Source organism: Rosa rugosa, chromosome 6 (genome assembly GCF_958449725.1).
Source record: "Rosa rugosa chromosome 6, drRosRugo1.1, whole genome shotgun sequence".
Classification (NCBI taxonomy): domain Eukaryota; kingdom Viridiplantae; phylum Streptophyta; class Magnoliopsida; order Rosales; family Rosaceae; genus Rosa; species Rosa rugosa.
In genome coordinates this window covers 21,676,770-21,700,981 of record NC_084825.1, presented here as the reverse complement: position 1 = coordinate 21,700,981, position 24,212 = coordinate 21,676,770, and the positions used below count along the sequence as shown (strand labels likewise).

The following is a 24,212-nucleotide window of genomic DNA, read 5'->3' as shown; positions in this document are numbered from 1 at the left end:
CAACTCCTAATATGGCTACACATACAGAGGGTGTAGGTATGCCATTAGGAAATGATGTCTTAGTGATACATTAATAAATCAATATGGTTGATGCTAATGAATAAAGCATGTTTTAACCTAAATCTTGGTTTGGGCTCGCCACCAACCAATGAGCATCTTCACTTCAAAGAAAGTGATAGATTTTTGAATGCATCTTTTGAGCATGGTCAAAATAAGACAGTCTTCCCGCCGTTAGGGGGAGGAAAGACTACTGTCATTTGAATAACGGCGTGAATTTGTGTGGATTATATCCACCGGGTCTAAAGTTTTAAATTCCCAAAAATGGAAGATCATACAAGCCCTATAGTGCTCGATATGAGATTATACGTAAAAAGATCCACATTCTACATAATTCATCTATGAGAGATGATTGTCCTAGAAGTGACAATGTATGCCCCAGAAGTGGCATGGGTACCCAATATCAATAAGCTTATTATAGCTAATGCATGCATATAAGAATGTGTGGGATCTATGATTGTTGATCATCGATGATAATTTACATTTGGTAGCTACCAAAAATCATTAAGGGCTGTATTGGTGCTATACCACGTTTCATTATGAATGTCGACAAAGTATATTATTGGCCAAATTGGAAAGAGGCAATTCCAATGAAATTGAATATTTGAAACGTGATGAAATACTTAGACCTTTAACCCTACAAGTTACAAAAGGGTATTTACAAAAGTGAAGATAAATCACTATGACACAATGTCTATTTATAGAGACATGAGATTGTGAACATCTTCCCTTATACGAATGACAATTTTCTATAAATACAGTGTTACATATAGCTGTTATATTGACGAGAGATTTATGGCACGTTGTCATCGTATATTATGAAGATCTTAAAGACACATTGCTAAAAGCAAAATCTCAAAAGTAAAGTGTCATTATAAGCGTATTGCTTATCAATCCTCAAGGGATTCAAATACATGAATGATTCAAATGTAAGTCCATGAAAGGTTGAAAGAGCCTGAAGCTCACTCATGGAATCAAAGAGTCTATAGCTAGCTCATATGTACTCATTTCGTTCTAGTCAACGAGATCTAAATTGCCTTAATGAGTACTATGACAAGACTACTATCGAATTCGAATTATGAATATAATGTTGCAACATATTCTAACTTTTAGAGCTCTTGAAGAGCTTATATGAGACATATCAATACACAAAGATATTGATGTGTATGGCTAGGTATGCCATGATGATTTTTCAATGTTTTAAACTATACAAAGTTAAATGTGTCAATTTCTTTATATTGTTTAGCTATTACTTTGTGTATGAATTTGAGCATATGAGATTGTTTCTAACCTTATCATATAAGGTAAGGCGTATTGAAAATCGTCTAGCTTTGTTGGTATTTCTTAAACTTTACAGGTATGAGCCCCTACATGCAAAGCACACATGGTCTCACTTCAATGATAGACACATCAAATTACTATACATGATACATGTAGCTTATCACATACATGAATGAGGCTTTTCAACAATCAGGGAGAGATTCTCATCAGAGGGAGCATCCAGAAGCATGCTACCTAGGACATATGCGCGTTGTGCTCTTTTTGTCCTTCGACCAGGGTTATTTTTGTCCCACTGGGTTTTTGTTACCTGGCAAGGTTTTTAACGAGGCAACAATAAGCGCGTCCAATATCATCATTCATTGGTGGACATCCAATGGGGAGTGTTGTAAATATTATTATCTATATGGCTGTCCACGTAAATACTCATTAGTTGTGTACTTTGATGTAAACTCTACTTCTATATAAAGGAGGCTAATGAGACTGAATGATATACACTTCTACTTCCTCCCAACTATTCTCTCTTTATCTTTTCTCTACTCTATAACATTCTCTACAAACTTCCACCAAAATAAAATTCTATACGAACTCGATTATACTTCCAGAACGAGCGCACTTGGTCTATATTAAAACAACTTTTTTTTTTTTGAATGGATATTAAAACAACTTAAGTTGATATAAATTACCAATAATCCAAGTTCTTATTCCCAGCAACTATTATATTTTAAACGGTTATACTCTTTTCAGAAAAAATGTTTTAAAAAAAAGTATTAATTAAAATGTTGCTGCCCAGTACCATTTGGTCTAGTGGTATAAGTCTCCCCTTCATAAGTGGGAGGTAAAAGACTAGTTGTTGCATATGAGTTGCTTATCTGATCAAAAAAAAAAAAAAAAAAAAAGATGTTGCTACAACGTGTACTAGCTCCGGCCGGTATATATGTAATTGTGTTCGATCAGTCTTTTCTATTGAATTAGAGTAATTATTCGGTAAGAGTTTCGTTTTTTTTTTCCTTATCATTTTCTTTACTCCTGTGTTTTGATAATACTAGACAGGCCCCACACACTATGTGTGTGAAAATTGATATTTTTTTAAAACAGAGAGTGGGTAGTTTTTTTTACAGGAGTTGGTAGTTTTTTTGTGGAAGTTTGTGGTTTTTTTTTCACGTACTTATCTGCTTCCCAACTCTACATTTTCTTTTTCTTTTTTCTTTTTTCTGTTTATTTTATAAATCTACTATTTTACCCCTATTTGTTTTATGAGTGCTAAAGTTTTTTAATAATTCAGGGTCATTATGGTACATTTTTTTTTTAGCTAACAAATGCTCTTCTCTTAATAATAGTATAGATATACATATAGAGAAGCTATTTTTTTGCAGACAACATTTGTATGTCATTAGTTACACCACATCGCTACCTAGGTAATTAACCCTACGACATGCATTCATTTAATTTATTCAGCTTCAATTTTGATAAGATCTGGTTTTATCATTGATTTTCTTTACCTAGTACTAAAACAGAAAAGTAGCCCAATTCAAAAAAAAAAAAAAAAAAAAAAACAGAAAAGTAGAGAGAGATAAAAGAAATAGTTAAGCCGGCCGGAAAGAAAAAACAAGGAAAAAAGCTACATGAAGGAATATCTCTCATACACAAATCAAACCACAACCTCAATTAATGAAGGTGATACGATTCTTCATAAAATGTGATGGGTGGTTTTAGTTAGACCTTCAAATTTGATATTTGGACCTCCATCTTTTTTCAATTATCAATAAACTTTGTCAACTCATATGAAAAGACAAATAAGGACAAAGAGAGGAAAAAAAAAACAAATACTCTTCTTACCTCCCTCATTAATATGACATTCAATTTTCTTTTGGACAATCGCATTAATATACATTCAAAATTTTTTTAGAATTTCCTTATATTACTTATATAACTTTATAATTTACCTAAAATAATTAATTTCTATTTTTTTTTTTTTTTTGAGAAACTGTCAACTCAAATTAAACTAGGAAGAAAACTCCTTTGAGAGTACATCAATAATACAAGATGGAGGCTCTGAGCCCCAAAATAAAGAACTAGAAGAAGAATAAGCAAAACTAGCTAAATTGTGAGCCACAACATTGACTTGACGATAAGCATGAGTAAAATAAGAACCTTGCATCTATTGAAGATGGAAGATAATGTCATCATACACACGACCAATGAAGGAAGTATGGGGGATGACTCTCTGCTTTGTAGCATGCAAAAGAGTAACAGAATCCGTCTCAAAAATCACAGGAGAAAGGCCTCGCTGAATAGCAAGTGAGACAGCCTCTCTCCCAGCCAAAGCTTCAACCTGCTCAGCAGAAGAAACATTAGAAACTGGAGCATAACAACCACCCAAGCACTGCCCCATATCATCTCGAATTATCACTCCAATCCCACCAGTACCAGTAGCCCCATGATAAGCTCCATCAAAATTTACTTTCACCCATCCTGCACTTGGTGGTTTCCATGACCTTATCATTTAATACAAAAGTAAATTCAAAACAATCTGATTTGGATTTTCCTTAAACAAATAAATTTATTGAATATTTTGGTGTAGCTATTACTAATTTATTTGGAGTGATGCTACATACCCCAAATCTATTTACCAAAATTTGATCCCAAATGATGTGGCAAGTGATGTGTCAACTGCCACATAATGACCTTAACTTTCCAACTTGATTTATTATTTTCACTTTGTGCCTATTATTTTCATCTATTTTCAGGGAAAAAACTGAAGATCGATCATAAACGCAGCAAGTTTCTTTCATATGCAGACCATTGTTTTCTCTCTTTTCAAACCCTAGAATCGAAGACCATTCTCTTGTAGCAATTAATATTGAAAAAGACATTCTAATTGGTTCCATAGATCTTATCTTCCCAATATGCTCATTCTCTAATTGAAGAAATAAAAAATTCTAAACATCTTTAGGTAGAAAATTGATGGGCAGGAGATGCAAAACTACCTCTTCAAAGATCAAGCATCTAGTAAAAGAACTTGCTCATCTCTAGTTGAGCTAGGTTCCATTTTTATGCAGCATATATAAATGTTATTAAATTGAGAAAAGATGAACGTGCTCTTAGGTTGGATTCATGAATCAATGTTCGGGTAGCTAGCTAGAAGTCTAGAACCCTAAATTTGAACATTGAAGATAAAAATACCGGATTTTCTTTTTTTTTTCTTTTTCAAATGAAAAGAAATTAATAAAAAAGAAAGTGGACATGTCAGAAACTATTGGGATGAAAATGATTACGTGGCAACTACCACATCGTTTGGGACTCAATTTTGGTAAAAATATTTGGGATCCCATTTTTCATTTATTTGAGAACCAAAGTCTTTTCTACAACCATCCATATTGCAAAAAAAAAAAAAAAACTACGATCCGAATTAAAAGAAAAATCTTTATAATTGTCTACTTGTTCGTCCCCTCCAAAAATCACTTTCTGGTCCCGTCATTGAAAGTACACAAAAAATGTAGGTAGCTCCCCTCACAAAATTTTTAGTGGTTGAATTGATAGAGATTAAGGAAAAAAAAAACAAAAAATTGTTGAAAATATAGATTTAATTGTTCAAGGGTGTTTTGGTAAAATTAAGGAGGTATATTTAGCTTTTTAAGTATTCAAAAAAGTGAATTGGAGGTTTAATAAGTAGGGGAGGTTCAAATATCAAATTTGGAGGTCCAACTAGAACCACCCAAAGATGATCCTTTAGGTTTAGCTATTTGGAAAGAAGCTATGGGTGAGCATTTTTTAGAAATCGCTATAAACGGAAATGGGGTATATATGGGATGAAACCAAGGTTTCAAATTTCTCCGAAACTACCGAAATTTCTGTAATTTGGAAGTACCGAAACGAAATTCATATGCTATATTATTTCCGTCAGGAGTTTCCCGAAATTTTTTGAAATTTTCCGTACATTTCCACGAAATTCTTAATTTCTAAAATATCTACACACACAAAAATATATTTAAAAATTCATACTGAAATTTTGTCCGAAATTTCTCCATAATTTCTGTGAAATTTGTATGCCACCAACAACGAAGTTTTTTACTCATATTTTCATAGAGAAAATATGAAATTTTGATTTTTTTTTTTTCAATCAAGTTGAATACAACAATAAAGTTATTTGCTTTTATCATCTACCAAAATCATTTCCAAAATTTATGTACTTTGGAGCAGTATTGTATGATACTAAATTGAAGCAATTCAACCATATGGATCGAACCACATCGTAGTAACACTTATTCTTAATACTTTATATTGCTTTTGTTGTACTTACTCATTTTCATTCACGGAGTTTTGGTATTACGTTCCCCCTCCCAGTTGTATTTTTCTAATTATTAGTGAAAAATGCATAATGGCCAAGCCTCCCACTGGGTTCCAGCCATAAAAAAAAAATGTAAGTCACATTCACATTATCAATATACAGCACAATTATAATTACATATAGATAAAAATACTAGTTTAGCAACCTACTACAGTACTAGTTAATTACTCGTACATATTAAATATCATAATTCTATTATAAATGTATAATTTTAGAGAGGCTACAGTGTAAATAGATTTATTATAGGTTAGTTTAGTCTATGTAAAAGTTTCATTCAAAAATATCATTTTATAAATGCAATTAATATGATTTCATTATTTTTAACCGAAATTGAAACATTCTCCGAAATTTCCTTAAATTTGAATTACCGAAATCGAAAGAGAAACTAAAATTTGAATCCTCGGGTAAGACTAGTATAACTTAAACGATGCTTTTATATGCATTGTCCGAATTCAACTTGTACACCAGTTAGTGTGGAACAATGACAATTCAACTTGTACGCCATTTAGTCAAGGTTGAGAGATCTATATATTGTGGAACAATGACAATTCAACTCGTATGCCGTTGACAATTCAACTTGTACGCCATTTAGTCAGGTTTGAGTTAGTCAAGGTTGAATGATCTATATATTGTGGAACAATGACAATTCAACTGTGTTCTAGCCATAAAAAAAAAATTAAAAAAAAAAAGTAAATCATATTCACATTATCAATACATAGCACAATTATAATTACATATAGATAAAAATACTAGTTTAGCAACCTACTACAGTACTAGTTAATTACTCGTACATATTAAATATAACAATTCTATTATAAATGTATAATTGTAGAGAAGTTACATTGTAAATAGATTTATTATAGGTAATTAGTTTAGTCTATGTAAAAGTTTTCATTCAAAAATAACATTTTATAAATGAAATTAATATGATTTCTTTATTTTTAACCGAAATCGAAACTTTCTCCGAAATTTCCTTAAATTTGAAGTACCGAAATTGAAACCCAAACTAAAATTTGAAACCTTGGGTAAGACTAGTATTACTCAAACGGTGCTTTTATATGCATTGTCCGAATTCAACTTGTACGCCATTTAGTGTGGAACAATGACAATTCAACTTGTACGTCATTTAGTCAAGGTTAAGTGATCTATATATTGTGGAACAATGACAATTCAACTTGTACCGCCATTTAGTCAGGTTTGAGTTAGTCAAGGTTGAGTGATCTATATATTGTGGAACAATGCCAATTCAACTGGGTTCCAGCCATAAAAAAAATAAAAATAAAAAAGTAAATCACATTCATATTATCAAGATACAACACAATTATAATTACATATAGATAAAAACATTAGTTTAGCAACCTACTACAGTACTAGTTAATTACTCGTACATATTAAATATCACAATTGTATTATAAATGTATAATTTTAGAGAGGCTACATTGTAAATGGGTTTATTATAGGTCAGTTTAGTCTATATAAAAGTTTCATTCAAAAATATCATTTTATAAATGCAATTAATATGATTTATTTATTTTTAACCAAAATCGAAACTTTCTCCAAAATTTCCTTAAATTTGAAGTACCGAAATCGAAACCCAAACTGAAATTTGAAACCTTGAGTAAGACTAGTATTACTCAAATGGTGCTTTTATATGCATTGTCCAAATTCAACTTGTACGCCATTTAGTGTGAAACAATGACAATTCAACTTGTACGCCATTTAGTCAAGGTTGAGTGATCTATATATTGTGGAACAATGACAATTCAACTTGTATGTCATTGACAATTCAACTTGTACGCCATTTAGTCAAGATTGAGTGATCTATATATTGTGGAACAATGACAATTCAACTTGTATGCCATTGACAATTCAACTTGTATGCCATTTAGTCAAGATTAAGTTAGTCAAGGATGAGTGATCTCACTCAATTGTGGAACAATGACAATTCAACTTGTATGCCATTGACAATTCAACTTGTACGCCATTTAGTCAAGTTTGAGTTAGTCAAGGTTGAGTGATCTATATATTTTGGAACAATGACAATTCAACTGAATTCCAGCCATAAAAAAAAAAAGTAAATCACATTCACATTATCAATATACAGCACAATTATAATTACATATAGATAAAAACACTAGTTTAGTAACCTACTATAGTACTAGTTAATTACTCGTACATATTAAATATCACAATTCTATTATAAATGTATAATTTTAGAGAGGCTACAATGTAAACTGGTTTATTATAGGTTAGTTTAGTTTATGTAAAAGTTTCATTCAAAAATATCATTTTATAAATGCAATTAATATGATTTCTTTATTTTTAACCGAAATTTCCACCGAAATCGAAACTTTCTCCGAAATTTCCTTAAATTTGGAGTACCGAAATCGAAACCAAAACCGAAATTTGAAACCTTGGATGAAACTCTATGACGTACAATGATATTTGATGTGGACACTGGACAGTGATGAGTTTGGAAACTAACCCATAAATAGATAAATGTTGTAGAGAAACTGAAATTGAGAGAAATTTGTTGTGTGTACTCATTGATAATAGGGGTCTCTTTATATAGAGGATTACAATTCATAGAATCTCAATCGTACAAGGAAAGTAATCGTACATTGAATAGGAATCTAGATCCTTCTAATTTAACCCTATTACCACTAGGTCAAGTAACCTAGAGTTTGGGCCAAACACAAATAGAGATATCCTTAAACACTCCCCCTTGTGTTGTCCAAACGCGGTGCTTCTCTCGTTGCCTCGTTAAAAACCTTGCCGAGTAACAAAAACCCAGTGGGACAAAAATAACCTCGGTCGAAGGGGAAAAAAAGCACAACACACCCTTCACGTTTCGAGGTGAACATGTAGGCATCTCCCCCTGATGTCTGCGCCTCCCCCTGATGACTACGATCATGGGAGTTCAGATAATTTCTGCAAGCCAATTCTTGCCACATGTTTCTTGAACGTGGATTTGGGCAATGACTTAGTAAACAAGTCTGCCGCATTGTCCTCAGATCGAACCAGGTTCACTTTGATCTTGAGGAGCTTCTGTTGTTGCTGATTGTAGAAGAATTTGGGCGATATATGCTTGGTGTTGTCGCCTTTGATGCAGCCTTGCTTCATTTGTTCAATGCAAGCAGCATTATCCTCATAAATGCTTGTTGGCTCATCTGTGGTAGACTTCAAACCACAATTGCTTCGAATATGCGTAACTATGGATCGAAGCCATATACATTCACGAACTGCTTCGTGAAGAGCAATAATCTCTACATGATTCGAAGAAGTAGCGACTAAGGTCTGTTTTGTAGACCTCCAAGATATCGCGGTCTTTCCCATGGTGAAAACATAACCAGTTTGGGAGCGACCTTTGTGTGGGTCAGAGAGGTACCCAGCATCAGCAAAACCTTCCAAAACACTTATATCGTTTTGGGAGGGGGATAGGGGACGCAGTCCACCATGTGTGGCGTCCCTGGCACTTAATGGGTCCGAATCCATCTTCTCTCTGTAGGGATAGAACAAGCCCATATCGATCGTACCACTTAGGTATCGAAAGATATCTTTAACACCAGTCCAATGGCGTCGTGTTGGCGCAGAGCTATATCTAGCTAGCAAGTTCACAGCGAATGAGATATCCGGTCTTGTGCATTGTGCTAAGTACAATAATGCGCCTATTGCACTTAGATAGGGCACTTCTGCCTCTAGCACTTCTTCATCGTCATCTTTTGGATGAAATTGATCCTTCTTTGGATCAAGACTACGGATGACCATTGGGGTGCTTGAAGGCTTAATCTTGTCAGTGTTGAAACGCCTAAGCATCTTTTGGGTATAAGCTGATTGATGAATCAGGATACCATCTCTACGGTGCTCAAGTTCTAAACCGAGGCAAAACCGTGTTTTCCCAAGATCTTTCATCTTAAACTCAGATTTCAAGTGTTCAGCGGTTTCCCTTAACTCTTTAAGGGTGCCAATTATGTTCATGTCATCGACATAAACCGCTACTATTGCAAATCCGGAACTTGTCCTTTTTATGAACACACATGGGCATAGTTCATTGTTGACATATCCCTTTCCAATCAAGTAGTCACTTAGACGGTTATACCACATCCGTCCGGATTGTTTCAATCCATATAGTGAGCGTTTCAATCTAATAGCAAACGCGCTCCGTGGTTTAGAGCCACTTGATTTGGGTAACTGAATTCCGTCTGGAATCTTCATGTATATCTCTGTATCTAGATCCCCATATAGATACGCAGTAACCACATCCATAAGCTGCATGTTCAGCTTTTCGGAAACTACCAAACTGACAAGGTAGCGGAACGTTATGACGTCCATTACGGGAGAATAGGTCTCCTCGTAGTCGATTCCAGGGCGTTGTGAGAAGCCTTGCACCACAAGGCGAGCTTTGTACCTTACAATCTCGTTTTTCTCATTACGCTTTCTAACGAATACCCATTTGTGACCAACTGGTTTGGTGTTGGGCGGTGTTGGCACAATATTGCCAAATACCTTTCTTTTCGCTAGCGAATCAAGTTCTGCCTGGATCGCATCTTTCCAGTTTGGCCAATCAGCTCTACGTTGGCATTCATCAACGGAGCGTGGTTCGATGTCATCGGTCTCAATAATCTCACGCGCCACTAAATACGCGAATACATCATCAATGATGATGGAGTTTCTTTCCCACGTTCCATGTACACTAGTGTAATTAACAGAGATCTCTACATTCTCAAGGATAGGTTCTGACATTGAGGCGTCCCCCAATGATGTCTCTTGGACATAACCATAATCCCGAACATTCTCATGGGACGGATTTTGAGTATCGATGATTAAAGGATTTGTTTGTGCCTCATTCGCTCTCTTTCTAGGGCGAGTATCCTTCGAACCAATCGGTCTACCGCTCTTCCTTGCGGGACCTGCTGCCATAGATGCCACATCATTGCCATGCTGGGCAATGGCGCCATCTCCTGGTGTCATAGAAGTGGCGTGATGTCCAGTATTTGGGACATCGATCCTTGCAGGCATGTTTGCAGCAGGTATGTGTGATCTCGTCACTTTGGCAACATCAGAAAACGCATCAGGCAGAGTGTCTGCTACATTCTGGAGCTCGATTATTCGTCGCACTTCAAGTTCGGACTGTGCGGTACAGGGATCGAGATGAGACATAGTGGGGACAGACCACGACAATTCCTGTCGTTCCTGTTGAACATCTGTGTTCTTATCTCCCCCTAACGATGGGAAGACTGTCTCATCAAAGTGACAATCCGCAAATCTAGCGGTAAAGAGATCGCCTGTCAAGGGTTCAAAGTAGCGGACGATCGTTGGAGATTCATATCCAACATAAATGCCCATTCGTCGTTGTGGACCCATCTTAGTACGCTGTGGCGGCGTAATAGGCACATAAATGGCACACCCAAAAATGCGTACGTGCGAGATATCAGGCTCGTATCCAGTCACTAGCTGTAACGCAGAGTAAGATTGGGTTGCAGTGGGTCGTAGACGAATTAGCGTCGCTGCATGCAATATTGCATATTCCCAAGCAGAAACAGGGAGATTGGTGCGCATAACCAATGTCCGTGCTATCATTTGTAGTCGTTTGATAGCGGCTTCTGCGAGACCATTTTGGGTATGAACATGGGGAACTGGATGCTCTACATCAATCCCCAGTGACATGCAATAGTCATCGAATGTTTTCGATGTAAACTCCCCAGCATTATCAAGTCGAATTGACTTAATAGGGTGGTCAGGGTAGTGAGCCCGTAGACGAATAATCTGGGCGAGGAGTTTAGCATAAGCAGCATTTCGAGTGGACAACAGCGCGACATGTGACCAGCGTGTCGACTCATCAACCAATACCATAAAGTATTTAAAGGGTCCGCATGATGGTTGAATTGGTCCACAGATATCCCCTTGGATTCTCTGTAAGAACGAAATGAGTATTTTGGAATCCTTTGCGTAGGACGGTCTCGGTCCTAATTTCCCGAATGAACAGGCTTTGCAGAAAGAGCGAGGGGCCTATGAAGCAACCAATGAGGATTTTGGTTGGGCCTGAGCGTCTGTAGCGCTATTAGAAGCAAAATGTGTGACTACATCTCTCATCATGGCGTTTGAGCCATTAGAATTGTTGTTGATGGCATCATGGCCATTGCGAGGAACAACTATGGCGTCATGCTCATAGTTGGCGCCATTTATGGCGTCATCACATTGGACTTGGGCGGCCCTATGGCGCCCCAAGACGGCTGCAGCGCCAGATGCTGCAATTGTTGCGGTCTTGCTAAGTCCATGAATCAATTTTCGATTCTTGCTTCTTCTCACTCTGAAGAATGGATGTCTGTGTGAAGTCTTTAGTATACGGAGCATCATATCACGACCAGGATGTCCTAGTCGGTCATGCCAAAGCCAGTATGTGTCAGAATCCAAGAGATCATCTCTTATGACATTATTGGATTCAATAGGTCAAATTGTAGTGACATAAAGTCCACTAGATTGACACATAAGCTTCTCTAAGATGCGCTTTCTTCCGCAATCATTAGCGATAATGCAAAGGAATTCTATTTCGTTCTCACTATGCGTTTCCGCATGGAATCCGTTGGCTCTAATATGTTTAAAGCTCAATAAGGTTCGATTTGCCTTAGGAGCGTAGAGAGCTTCAGTGACTTTAATCAAGGTGCCATTAGGCAAAAGGAATTGGGCCATTCCATGTCCTTGAACTAAACCTGATGGCCTAGCCATCGTAGTCACAGATGAATATGTAGGCAACATCTCCAAGAATAAATGCCTATGTCGTAGAATGGTGTGCGTAGTCGCACTATCCGCAAGACATTGAAGTTCATCCATTCCTAAAAGAAAAGCTCACAATTAAAAAAGGATTCATAAAGAAAAGAACTCAACTTTTATTAATAAGCCAAACGGAATTACATCATCGTTTCTTTAACCAAAGAAAATCTAATCCAATAAACTAGCTAATGCAAAACAATAGTAGTCGTCTAACTCCTTTCGGTAATTCCAATGCAAATGTGACCAGGTGAGTAGAGAGATGTCGGTGGAGCAAGGCTCGCTTAAGTACCACTTATCTCAAAACCTTCCTAGACATCACACTTACATTGAGTACGCCTGCTTTGAAGAAAGACTAATATCATTGGCATCTACTACAAAAGTAATATGGCAATTGCCTACATCTCTTGGAAAATAAAAAGACTTAATCAAAATCGCCAGTTTCTGGGTCTTGATCCTTGTAGTCTTCCACCCTTAGATCGAGATCTCCATCTTGATCTTCTTGTTCCATGTAATTTGCCTCCCTTGCTTCACAATACATCTTGTATGCGTTTGCAACATTTTGGGATGCTTTACACGCCCTTGCCCAATGTCTTGGCAGTCCACATCTGAGACAAGCATCTTTACGGTCAGATTCCCTTGATCGAGGCGCTTTAGGAGCGCTTTGAGGGTGGTTATATCCTTTGGTGGCATCACCACCATAACCGGAGGCTTGGCCTCTCTCTCTCTTCACACGTTTACCTCCACGGTTCCGTGCACGCCTATCTTGACGGTTTCCTTCCTCTTTAGGGCGAGAATATGGATCAGAACGTCCAGAATTATCCCTATTCTTAGGGTTTCCCCCTCCTTGCGTCCTCCCTTGGAGGTGCGACTATAATTAGACTCCGGAATTGACTTGGTTCCCACGGATCTAGAGTTATAGTTCTTCACAAGTATGTTGTCGTGCTTTTCAGCTATGTTCAAGGCACCAATTAGCTCATGAAATCTTGTGATGCGTCTGGCATTGACATCAATCCGATAGTTTTTGGCTATCATCAATGCAGAGACGGGGAAGGTGGAGAGAGTCTTCTCGATCAACATCGTATCATTGATGTTCTGTCCACAGAATTCCATCAAAGATTTGATACGAAGGGCTTCCGAATTGTAGTCAAGTACAGACTTGAAATCATAGAAGCGGAGGCTAGACCATCTCACTTCTAAGTCTGGAAGCAGGGAATCACGGACGTTGCCAAAACGCTGCCCGAGTTCTACCCATAGTCTTCTTGGGTCTTCCTCATTGAGGTACTCATTTTGGAGCGCGTCATTCATGTGCCTTGTCATGAGAATGATGGCTTTAGCTTCATTCGCCTCTCTCGTAGCTCTATTTGCTTCAAAAGCAGCACCTTGTTGAGGAGTACGCACGTCCTGACTTGGCTCTTGGATCGTACTCAGGATCCCATCAGCCTTAAGATGCTGGCGCACATCACGGACCCACTTGTGGTATCCTGTGCCTGTTGTCTCTAGTGGAGCGAAGCTCAACTTGTTCAGGTTACTCATCCTGAAAAACAACAAGAAAATAGGGTTAGTTTCGGAGCGAAGAAGGCTACCACGAAAAGCTATAAAATTTCTGAGCGTAGTCGCTTCCAAGAAATTAGGGATTTTCTGAGCGTAGTTGCTTCCAAGAAAATCCGATTCCAAGAAGGGTTTTTGGATTAGGTCGAAACGACAATGTTTGTGGTCGATCGTTTTCTTCTCAACAAACTCTAAGTTTGGAGGACTCTACAAGCTCTAAGCTCGGAGTGAGCACGAACCCCCACAGTTCGGCTTTTGGTCTCCCCTATGAAGAAGAAATGGGGGGGGGGGGGGGAGAAGAAGGGATGTTGGAAGTCCCCGAGAAAAAGAAGAAGAAATTGAAAAACTTCAAAAACGGGAACTTTTAGAAAAGTTTACCTTGAAAATATGCCGGAATTCTTGACCGGAAAAGATGTTGGTTGGGCTGTGCAGTGATACTGCAGGGTCGCTGCGAGGATGTCGCGAGGACGCTACGGAGATGCCGCGAGGACTGTTGCGGGGCCACTGCGGGGATGCGACTGCTGCGGGGATGTCGCCAGGTCGCGGGGACAGTTACGGGGCCGCTGCGAGGATGTGACTGCTGCGGGGATGTCGCGAGGCCGCGAGGATAGTTGCGGGGATGCCGCGAGGCCGCTGGTGAGTCACGGTCGCGAGGGCAAGCGAGCGCGCGCGAAGGTAGAAGGCAAGCAGGGCTTGCGGACGCTACAGGGGCAGCGAGGCTAACCTGGTAGGGTTAGCGTTGAGTTGCGACGCGGGGGCTGCGGGGGCAGTAGTAGCGCAGGCAAGGCAAATCTGGTGGAGCTTGATCAATTTCTGGGGTTTTGGTTTCTAAAGCTAGGGTTAGGGCTCGTGCTGATAACGTGTTGTAGAGAAACTGAAATTGAGAGAAATTTGCTGTGTGTACTCATTGATAATAGGGGTCTCTTTATATAGAGGATTACAATTCATAGAATCTCAATCGTACAAGGAAAGTAATCGTACATTGAATAGGAATCTAGATCCTTCTAATTTAACCCTATTACCACTAGGTCAAGTAACCTAGAATTTGGGCCAAACACAAATAGAGATATCCTTAAACAATAAATAAATAACAATTACAATTATCACGTTTGTTTAAAGAGTGAATAAAATCATTAAAAAAAAAATCTCGATCGTAATTCTAATAGTTGTTTCCAGTTAAGATTTAAACACGATAGATACACTCTTCCCAATCAATTAATTAATTTCGTTGGATTCGGCTATTTGGTTTAATTAATTTTAAATGTCTACTAAATATGCATTCAATAGTACGCGCATGAGTTGAATGAACGTACGAATGAATATAAGAATGCTGCAGGCTTATTTGGGGCACATTTGACTAGTACTTACAAATCCAAGAAGGTTTGTCTTAGAGCAACTCCAACAGCTTCCCTATAATTTTTGTATAATAGGGAAGTAAAAGTCAAAGCTTTAGCATTTTTTTATTCTCCAACTCCAACAGATTCTCTATTTTACAGCAATCTCTAAAATCTCCATATTCTTCCTTAAATTTTTAGAGCTTGCTGTAAATATAGGGAATTTGGTTTTCTCTTTCTTCACTTTCCCTAAAATAGAGATAGTTATAGGGAATCTGTTGGAGCAAAAGAGACTTATTTTTCCCTAAAGTAGAGAAAAATCAAAATATAGGGAAGCTGTTGGAGTTGCTCTTACAATTTTTAACTGATTGTTCAAAATTTGTCTTATAAACAAATTTGCTAGGGTTTGACACTTTAACTTATATGATATACAACAATGGTGTTTGCTTCCGTCATTGGACTTGTGGATATATTTCAATTACTTAACGAAGTTCATACGACTCGATCACAACCCTATCTTATTTAACTCCAAGTTTTAAAAGAAAGGAGCAAGAATTAGTAACGTCGTACTCCTAAAATGCTATCACCTCCTCTCTATTCTGCATGCAACTGTGAAGGTTCATTCCTAGGTGGCGGTGGCTCATTCTTTTTTTCATTGATGGCCTCTCGCTCCGACCATAAGACCAGGCGGCTCTTCCGACGAACACGTGATGGTTCCTACGTACCTCATGATATCTCCTCACTTTATTCCAGAACTTTTATAAGCAAGTTGCGTGTAATTGTGTATAGATATGCTTGACATCAAATATAAAACATGCTAAGCTGAAGTTATGCACCCCAATCTTTAAGTTTATAAAGATTTCCCTTACCAAAAGACCAAAAGAGATGGTAAATACCGTAAATTTCGTAGAGCCCCGAATCTCTCTGTTTGGAGTGATGTATGGTTTGGAACTGGGAAATTTCTCTGCAGATTCGGCCATGAGTGGGAAGGTTCAAATAAGGACGTAGGAAAATGAAGTATGTTGGAATTTTCTTCACTGTCAATTCATTTCAATGGCTTCACACCCAGGAATTTTCTTGATTTTCTTGCATATCTTTTTCTTGTCAATTCATTTCAATGGCTTCACTCCCAGGAATTTTCTTCACTGTCAATTCATTTCAATGGCTTCACTCCCAGGAATTTTCTTCACTGTCAATTCATTTCAATGGCTTCACACCCAGGAATTTTCTTCACTGTCAATTCATTTCAATGGCTTCACACCCAGGAATTTTCTTGCATATCTTTTTCTTTCCTTTCCTTTGGTAGCTTTCTAGGTGTCTTTTACTATCTCATAAGGATATGAATTATGTGGACTCAATTATTGTGAGCATGATTTTCATTTTTACTTTTCTATTTCATTTTTTTCATCCAAAACTTAATTATCAACATCATGCACTCGAAAGTCTATAAAGTACTATGTTTTTCACGCTTTCATCATTTACAGTTCGGGATGAGTTTTAGTCTAAATTTGGTTTTTCATTGACTCATTTATTGAGCCAGTTTGAGCCTAATTAGCTTACTGATGCCAATACGAATTAATTAACCTTTAAAAAAATCACACCCAAAATATTTTTTTTGTCACCTAATTAAATTCATTAAGGTCATTAATTCATCCCTTAAAATCTAAAATTAAGTATAAAATGGTAAAGTTGGTATTGCAAGATTATGATGTGGCAATATATATTATGTGGAATTGAAAATAAAAATTAGATTTACTTACATGACATGACACCTAACATTGAAGCCACAAATCTTAGGTCTCATTTGAGACCCTCTATTATTGCCCATCAATGTACAATATATATACAACCAATATAAATTATAATGAAGGGCAAATATAGGAATATTTATTTGCCTCTTATTGATTTGGCCCTACTCCTCAGCTTGACTTTATTTCATTGACCCCATAAGCTATCTAGACTAGAGTAGCTGATCCAATAGGAAGTATACACTTACGTACATTATCTATTATGAAGCAATTAAAGAAGGATTACTTGGATATACCACGCTACAATTGGAAGTTAGGCATTTTAGATAAGAACACAAACTTTAATTATCAACTAATTAATTAAAATGAATCGCAAATTTGATGTTTTGATCGATCGATCTGGTCCTGGGCTAGTAGTAGGAGGAAACAGGTGGCTGAGTTACTTAAATTTTAGTGTTTGTTAATTCGATCTTATCAATACAATAAACCCGAAACGTAAAATGGTAAAATTATGATATCAACACAGAATGTTATAAATAATGATACTCTATATATAATGTCACATTTCATCACCCGAAGCCCACAATATATATTGATTTCATCTCCTTGTTTTTTTATGCAAACTGCAAAATATGAGGCAAGTGCGTTATTGGTCCATGTACAACACTACATCTGTGAAGTGATATAAAGTGAATACATTTTAAAAACATATAAAAGTTTACATTACATGTGTACGTTGGCCCGTATTGTCTGCCCTTTCTCTTAAAGTTAGGAATTTGGATCTGTTAATGGGACCCTAGTCTTGACTCTTGACTCTTGACTCTTGACTCTTGAGAGAGTAATGAATTTAATGTTAGTTCTACCAAATTAAAAGTAAGAAAGTTGATTTCTTTCATTTTTACTATTTTCCCATGTCTCTGCAGATATTGGAAACAGTAAAAATGAAAGAAATCCCCGGCTCAATTGCAGCTAAAATACTTACGGTAATCAAAGCTATTGAGTTGGCTTGGTTTCGCGATTGGAAGCATGTTTGGTTAGAAGTTGATTCATCTCTTAGTTGTTCTGACCTTTCAGTTCCTTCACTCTCCTCATATATATGGTGCCTTGGCAATTTCGAGTGGAGTGGGGTAATTGTCTTCATTGGATTTCTCAAATGCACATTCTTTATCCACACATTTATAGAGAGGGTAATCAAGTTGTTGATACTTGAGCTAATTTTTGTGCTTCATTATCTTATATGATTTGATGGGATTCGATACCGCGCACTTTGCAATCTTCTTCTTTTTTTTTCTTTTTTTTTTTTTGTGCTTACTGTTTAGGTCTTTCTAATTTTTGATTTAGTTAGTTTGTAGTAGTTGCTCTTGAAGATCGAGGCATGTCTCTTTAATTTTTCGAGGGATAAGGTTGTTGTCTTCCCCTTCCTATTGTCCATGTACTCTTTTTAACTTTTTCATTCAATAAATTGTCCTTTTTCTGTCGAGGTTTGTCATATATATATATATATATATATATATATATATATAGAGCCGTTCAGAAACGGACGTCCGCAAACCCGAAAAAGTGCTGATTTGGCGCCATCTTCCATCATCTAGCCTCGATCAGGCACCGACGGCGCCGCTGCTCTTGCCTCGATCTGGTGCTTCTTCTTGCCCGTGGACTTGTCGGCGACAAGTTTACAGTCGCCTTGATGGTGCGTGAAAATGTACCCAATACTAGCTAGCTACGTAGCTTGCCAACTACGTTACGCAGGCGATCTGACTTCGACTTCTAAGATCGGATTGCTTGTTGAGCGCTGGCTGCTAACGAGATTGATCATTCGACCATTGAACCGATTTAGGACCCTGCACGATGACACACCCCAGAAGCCCTACCAAAGCAACACTAAAGCCATGAAACCTTCAAAGACCACCACAGATCTCGTACGAAGGTAGCTAATAAATCGACGAGATACCCCGGGTGGGATTTGCCACAGCTACCTAGTGAATTAGAGCTCCAGGGTTTGCTGAAGTTGTAATTCTGGGATAAGTTATAATCTTAAATATATATTTGTATATATATTTTGGGTACGTTCACAGTAGGCAAAATATAATGCGAATTGATTTTGGGTTCTGATCTTGGAAAGCTAGGGTTTATAGGAGAGGGGCTAACTGGGAAAACCCTTATTTTATTGACTCTTACTTGAGCCACAGAGGCATACCACCATATATATAATATAGTGTGTCTGTCATCTTAAAAAATTAAGATTGTCTACCCCGAATTGAATTCTGTATCCTTGAAGAGAAATCTTCACATTAACTAACCTTAATTAACATAGCCGGGGAAGGCTTTATGTAAGGCAGCATTCGAATAATATTTGATTGTTACAAGCACATTTCTTGCCCCCATGTAAAACATGAAATGGTTTTGCCCACCGGAAGGAGAGTGCCAGATCAAATTGAGAAAAGAATTTAGCTTCATTGACGTTGTCTGGTTCAAATCAAATTTGGAATGCTTCAATTCAGAAGGTTAATCCAACTTGCAGTTATAATAACTTATCTTGAACTTTTTTCTTTAATTTAAAGTTTCTAGTCTTTCATTTTATAACTTTTTTGATTCAAATTGAGTTTTTTTTTTTTGATAACGTGTAGATAATTAAACCTCAAACCAAAAGCTAGTACCTTCTTCACCGAAAAAAAAAGGGAGTTTCTATTCATACCTCTAAAATTGATATTTGGACCTCCCCACCTAATAGACCTCCACCTTACTTTTATAAATAACTAATATGCTATCTATACCTCCCTCATTTTCCTACAATGCCTAGCAGGTAACAATGCATCAATGCTAGGGCATATGATATATAAAGCAATGAGATAGGTGGATTCATTGCGTACTAGCTTGGGGACTCAGATTTCTCCAGATTTGCATCCCCAAAAGAAAAAATGTAACAAGCCGGCCATCCTTATCCTTTCCCTCGAAAGTTTCTGCCAATAATTGGTCAATTATCCAGGCGGTGCAACAACCTACAAATCCATATATATATGTTCTCCCTTTTGAACAAAAAAAGGCCAACTGGATACCACCACACACACTATTTTCAATTGCCAATAACCATAAACTTCCATGCAGCCAAATTTGGGGGAAAGAACACGTTTGAACCAATGAATCAAACACTCTTTGTAGGTTCACAGCAATATTTGATTACAAAAAAACTCAAACTTGAACCAAAATCCAATGCCCAGTTCATCAAAAAACAGAACTTCAACTGTCAATTCTCAACATCAGTAACTGAAAAATTCTATGCAATACCCACAGAGGCCACTCCAATCTTTGAATTTTACCAATTAATCATCTACTTTCCTCCACCTCCCCCTATTCTTCACAATCAAATATTTAGGGTTTTTAGTCCAATTTTTTTCCCAAGTTATTTTCCATAGTTTTTGATGTATATTTTAAGATTTAAGTTGGAGGATAAATGTTTTCTCCAAGTTGAAGACTACGTACTGTACTATTCGTGGAGGTGAAAAAAAAATTCCCCTCTTTTGTGTCCTTATTAGTAATTTGACAATAGTTGACAACTATCTCTAAGAAAAATAGAGAGGTCCAAATGTTAATATTGGAGGTATGAATAGAAGCTCCAAAAAAAAAAAAGATAAAGAAAAAGAAGAAGCTATTACGGTATCACCTACTATTGTCATTTTGTAATTATCTTTTTTTTCCTTCTCCCCCCGCCGCCCCCGCCCCCCCTATTTTTGAAGTCATCAACAACAATCTCATTCATACTTAGAAGGGTGTTAGAAGTTGGTCATTTTTTTCTTACGTAGCGGAGTAAGATGCTCAAATACTATAGCTAGTTTTTGCTCTTAAGAATGGGAAACTAGTTTGCGTCAAGAATGAGGCCAAGGCAAAGGCTATTAGATTAGATTGGGTTAGATTCAGATTTAGATCAATTCACTCTAAATGTAATCCATTACAGGTTTGCTTTAGCGGCTAATTGAGTTATTTCAACCCAATGATGGTCGTCTGCCCTCTAGCAATCAACCCCTTTACCATGCCATAAAGCCGAGTACGCTACCTAATTAAACCAGACCCTGTCACCAACGAAATCAAGGTCGGCTAGGGACCCGACTTCAACAAGATATGAATCTGCAACCTCTAAAGAGTAAAGATGAGATCAACTACTTTTCAAAAAAAAAGATGAGATCAACTTGTTTAGCGACTCTACTCAAAAACACACACACACACACGTGCGCGCGCGCGCATATATCGATCACCACCACTTAATCGAGGTGAACCAGAACCCAATTGGGATTTACTACTTAATTCACTACTGGGCCACCGGTCACACGTATAAAATTATTGATAGATAAGCAGTAGTGTCCACCTTGCTTTCTAGAATTAATTAAGAGTAACTAGCTAGATCACACTAATCATCGATGAGAAACAAGTAGATACTGTGTAGGGAACGATCGATCTTGATTCTTGCATAGAGAAGAAAAGTCTCAAACAAGTTTGTTTGTGCACAAATCATTCCTTGTGAATTTGTTGGTCTATCACTCAATACTGACACATAATATAAGAAGAGTCTCGTACGAATTTAGTGTTAGTGTCGTATTTGTATGCATAAAATCTGACACACGTACGGTTAGAGATAGAGTTGTTACATACTTTATCAGCGACATATGAGAGAAAATTAAAAGTGCTATAAATTCTCAAGGTATGAAAATCAAATTTCAATCAATTGGCTGAATTACATTAGGAAGCAAATTTTGTGTTTATTATTTGTATGAGCAAACCTGAATTACACCAAATGCAGCAAAGGCAGCAACACACTAAACACCAAAATCACACAAATCCCAAAGTACGCAGCACGCGGGAGCCTCCATGGGCTAGAGACAGAGAGAGGCTGGCCATCGTAGGATGCCTGGTTTTGGTAGTCAAATTTGTAGGCATTAATCCCAGTGAAAAGGCCATCATCCATGGTTTTGGTAACGGTTCGGCCATCAGTGAGAATGTCACGCTGACTGTAGGAGAAGGGCACATCGCATGAAGCCCTTGAAGCTATGAGACTCACCTTCATCTTGGATAATGGTGGCACAACAACAGCATAATTGGCCTCCCTGGTATGTTCAACTGTGGTAGTTTCTCCCCACTGGTATGCTGTCATAACCTCAGCCGAAATTTCGATCTTTCCGTCAAGAATTAGTGGAACAGATTTGACTTGGAGAGTTGTTTTGACACCCAACTTCAATGAAACGCTGCCATTCCAACTACGGGTCCTGGAATCTTTTTCCGCAAACTTGAGGCTGATAGTGGAGTCTCTGTTTGGGCTGTCGTTAACGGCGAGAGCTGTGTCCATTTCTATGACCTGCTCGTGGTAGATCCTGGAGTCGGAGAGTCGGAAATTGATATTGTAGATGTTCCTTGAAAGAACAAGCTCTTCCACCACCAGCTTTGACTGTTTACAGATATTAGGGTAGGCGGCGTTGAGACAGTTGGTTTTGTATTCGGTGGTGAGTCCACCGCAAAAATTGTTGTTACCCAAGTTGCGAAGAGCAATGACATTGTCTTGGATTTTGACAGGCCAAAGCCCAAAACAAAGTGTCGTCGGACGTGATTTCGGATGATGCATCAGCCCAGATCCAGTTAGGGCTACGCCTCAAGAATTTGCCATAGTGCCCGTCCTTTATACGAAGGCTTCCATCAGCAGTGATGAATAACTCCTTGGCCACCAATGGATCTCCAACATCCAAGTTGGACTCGAACCTTTGATATGGGTGTCGTTCGATCCAGCGGGAACAGAGGTAACTGCCATCTTCTAAGGATTTGAAGGCCACCCGTGGGGGAAGTATCACCAGCGATTCCCAGTCAACAACTTCGAAAACATCGCCGCGTGCTCCAGTGCTCCTAGATATAAGGCATTCTCGAATGTAGTAGCACTCTTCCACAAGGATACGGAGATCCGGAGTTGGACGTGGATAAATCGGACTTGTGTTTGGCCTTCTGCAAACCTAGGCTCGAACAAGGTGCAGGAGCTTTTTGATTGGTCTTCCTCTGGTTTGTCCGCGGACGCAACTATCCAGTTTGGATAATCCCTGGCAGCCTGGTTTGTCACCCAGTACTTGTTGTTGTAGCAGTATCTTATGTGCACCAGTCCATTCCCAGTCTTTGCCATCTCCACTTCAAACTTTGCCTGTGGACTCACAACTTGTTCTCTAATGCACTTCATGAACCCTGCTGGCTCATATGGAACATTTTTTGTTAAACACAAGCATTTGTGGTTCAAGGATTTTAGCACTACAAATCTTGTAAGCCCTGCCATGGTGTATATTTTGGCTCACACTAATACCAATGTTAATGGATTTGATCGATGTCTGTTTGTATTCAAGCTTACAAGCTAACACCAAGCTCAAATGCGTGATTTGTAAACTTTAACACCACACTCTCACTCACAAGAAACAAGAATAACAAAGCAAAAGAAAATTACTAGAGAACAAAGCTACTGCTTTCTTTATTGATTAACTCTATGAGTTTTTAGGAGCTTACAACACGTAGTTATTGGAAGGGATCAAGTACTTTATTGGGTCAGGTATTACATTACATATGTGAAGTGATATAAAGTGAACACAAATTCACACTACATACGTTTGGTATTGTTCCCCTGAAGAGAATATATGTTTATTATATGTCTGCTCTAACTTTAAGAAAGAAAGCTGAATGTGTGAATGATACGTACTTAGGACCTTTGTCATTAGACTAAGAAATGCATTGATTCAGTATAGGTGCTAAATCAATAGTACTTAGGACCTTTGTCCGTAGCGGCCAGGCCATCGTTGTTTCTACATTCTCCCTCACTCCACCCGGTTCCTTCTTCTCATCTCTTCCTTCTATAGACATCACCATTCCTGTGTATTATTGCCTCTTGGTCCTCCATTCCTGATCGTATTCTCTCCCAAACATTCAAATTATGACTGTTGCGTTTTCAATCATGGTGCTCCATGGCGTGGGAGGCCAGGCAGCGCATGAATAATGAAGTGTTCACGTTTCTTCTATATATTAAAAAAAATGCATTGATTCAATTTCTTGTAACTTCAATTTTGATAACCCGAGACATTAGAAAATGAGATCGGGATATACCTAACTGCTAAC

General features: G+C 37.8%; 1 protein-coding gene across 1 annotated transcript; it reads right to left on the bottom strand.

Annotated features, from left to right (window-relative positions):
* Positions 1-21,864: 21,864 nt before the first annotated feature.
* Positions 21,865-22,695, bottom strand: LOC133716383 (uncharacterized). Its single transcript, XM_062143095.1, has one exon. It carries the CDS (start codon positions 22,693-22,695, stop codon positions 21,865-21,867), a length of 831 nt encoding a protein of 276 aa, XP_061999079.1.
* Positions 22,696-24,212: the final 1,517 nt, after the last annotated feature.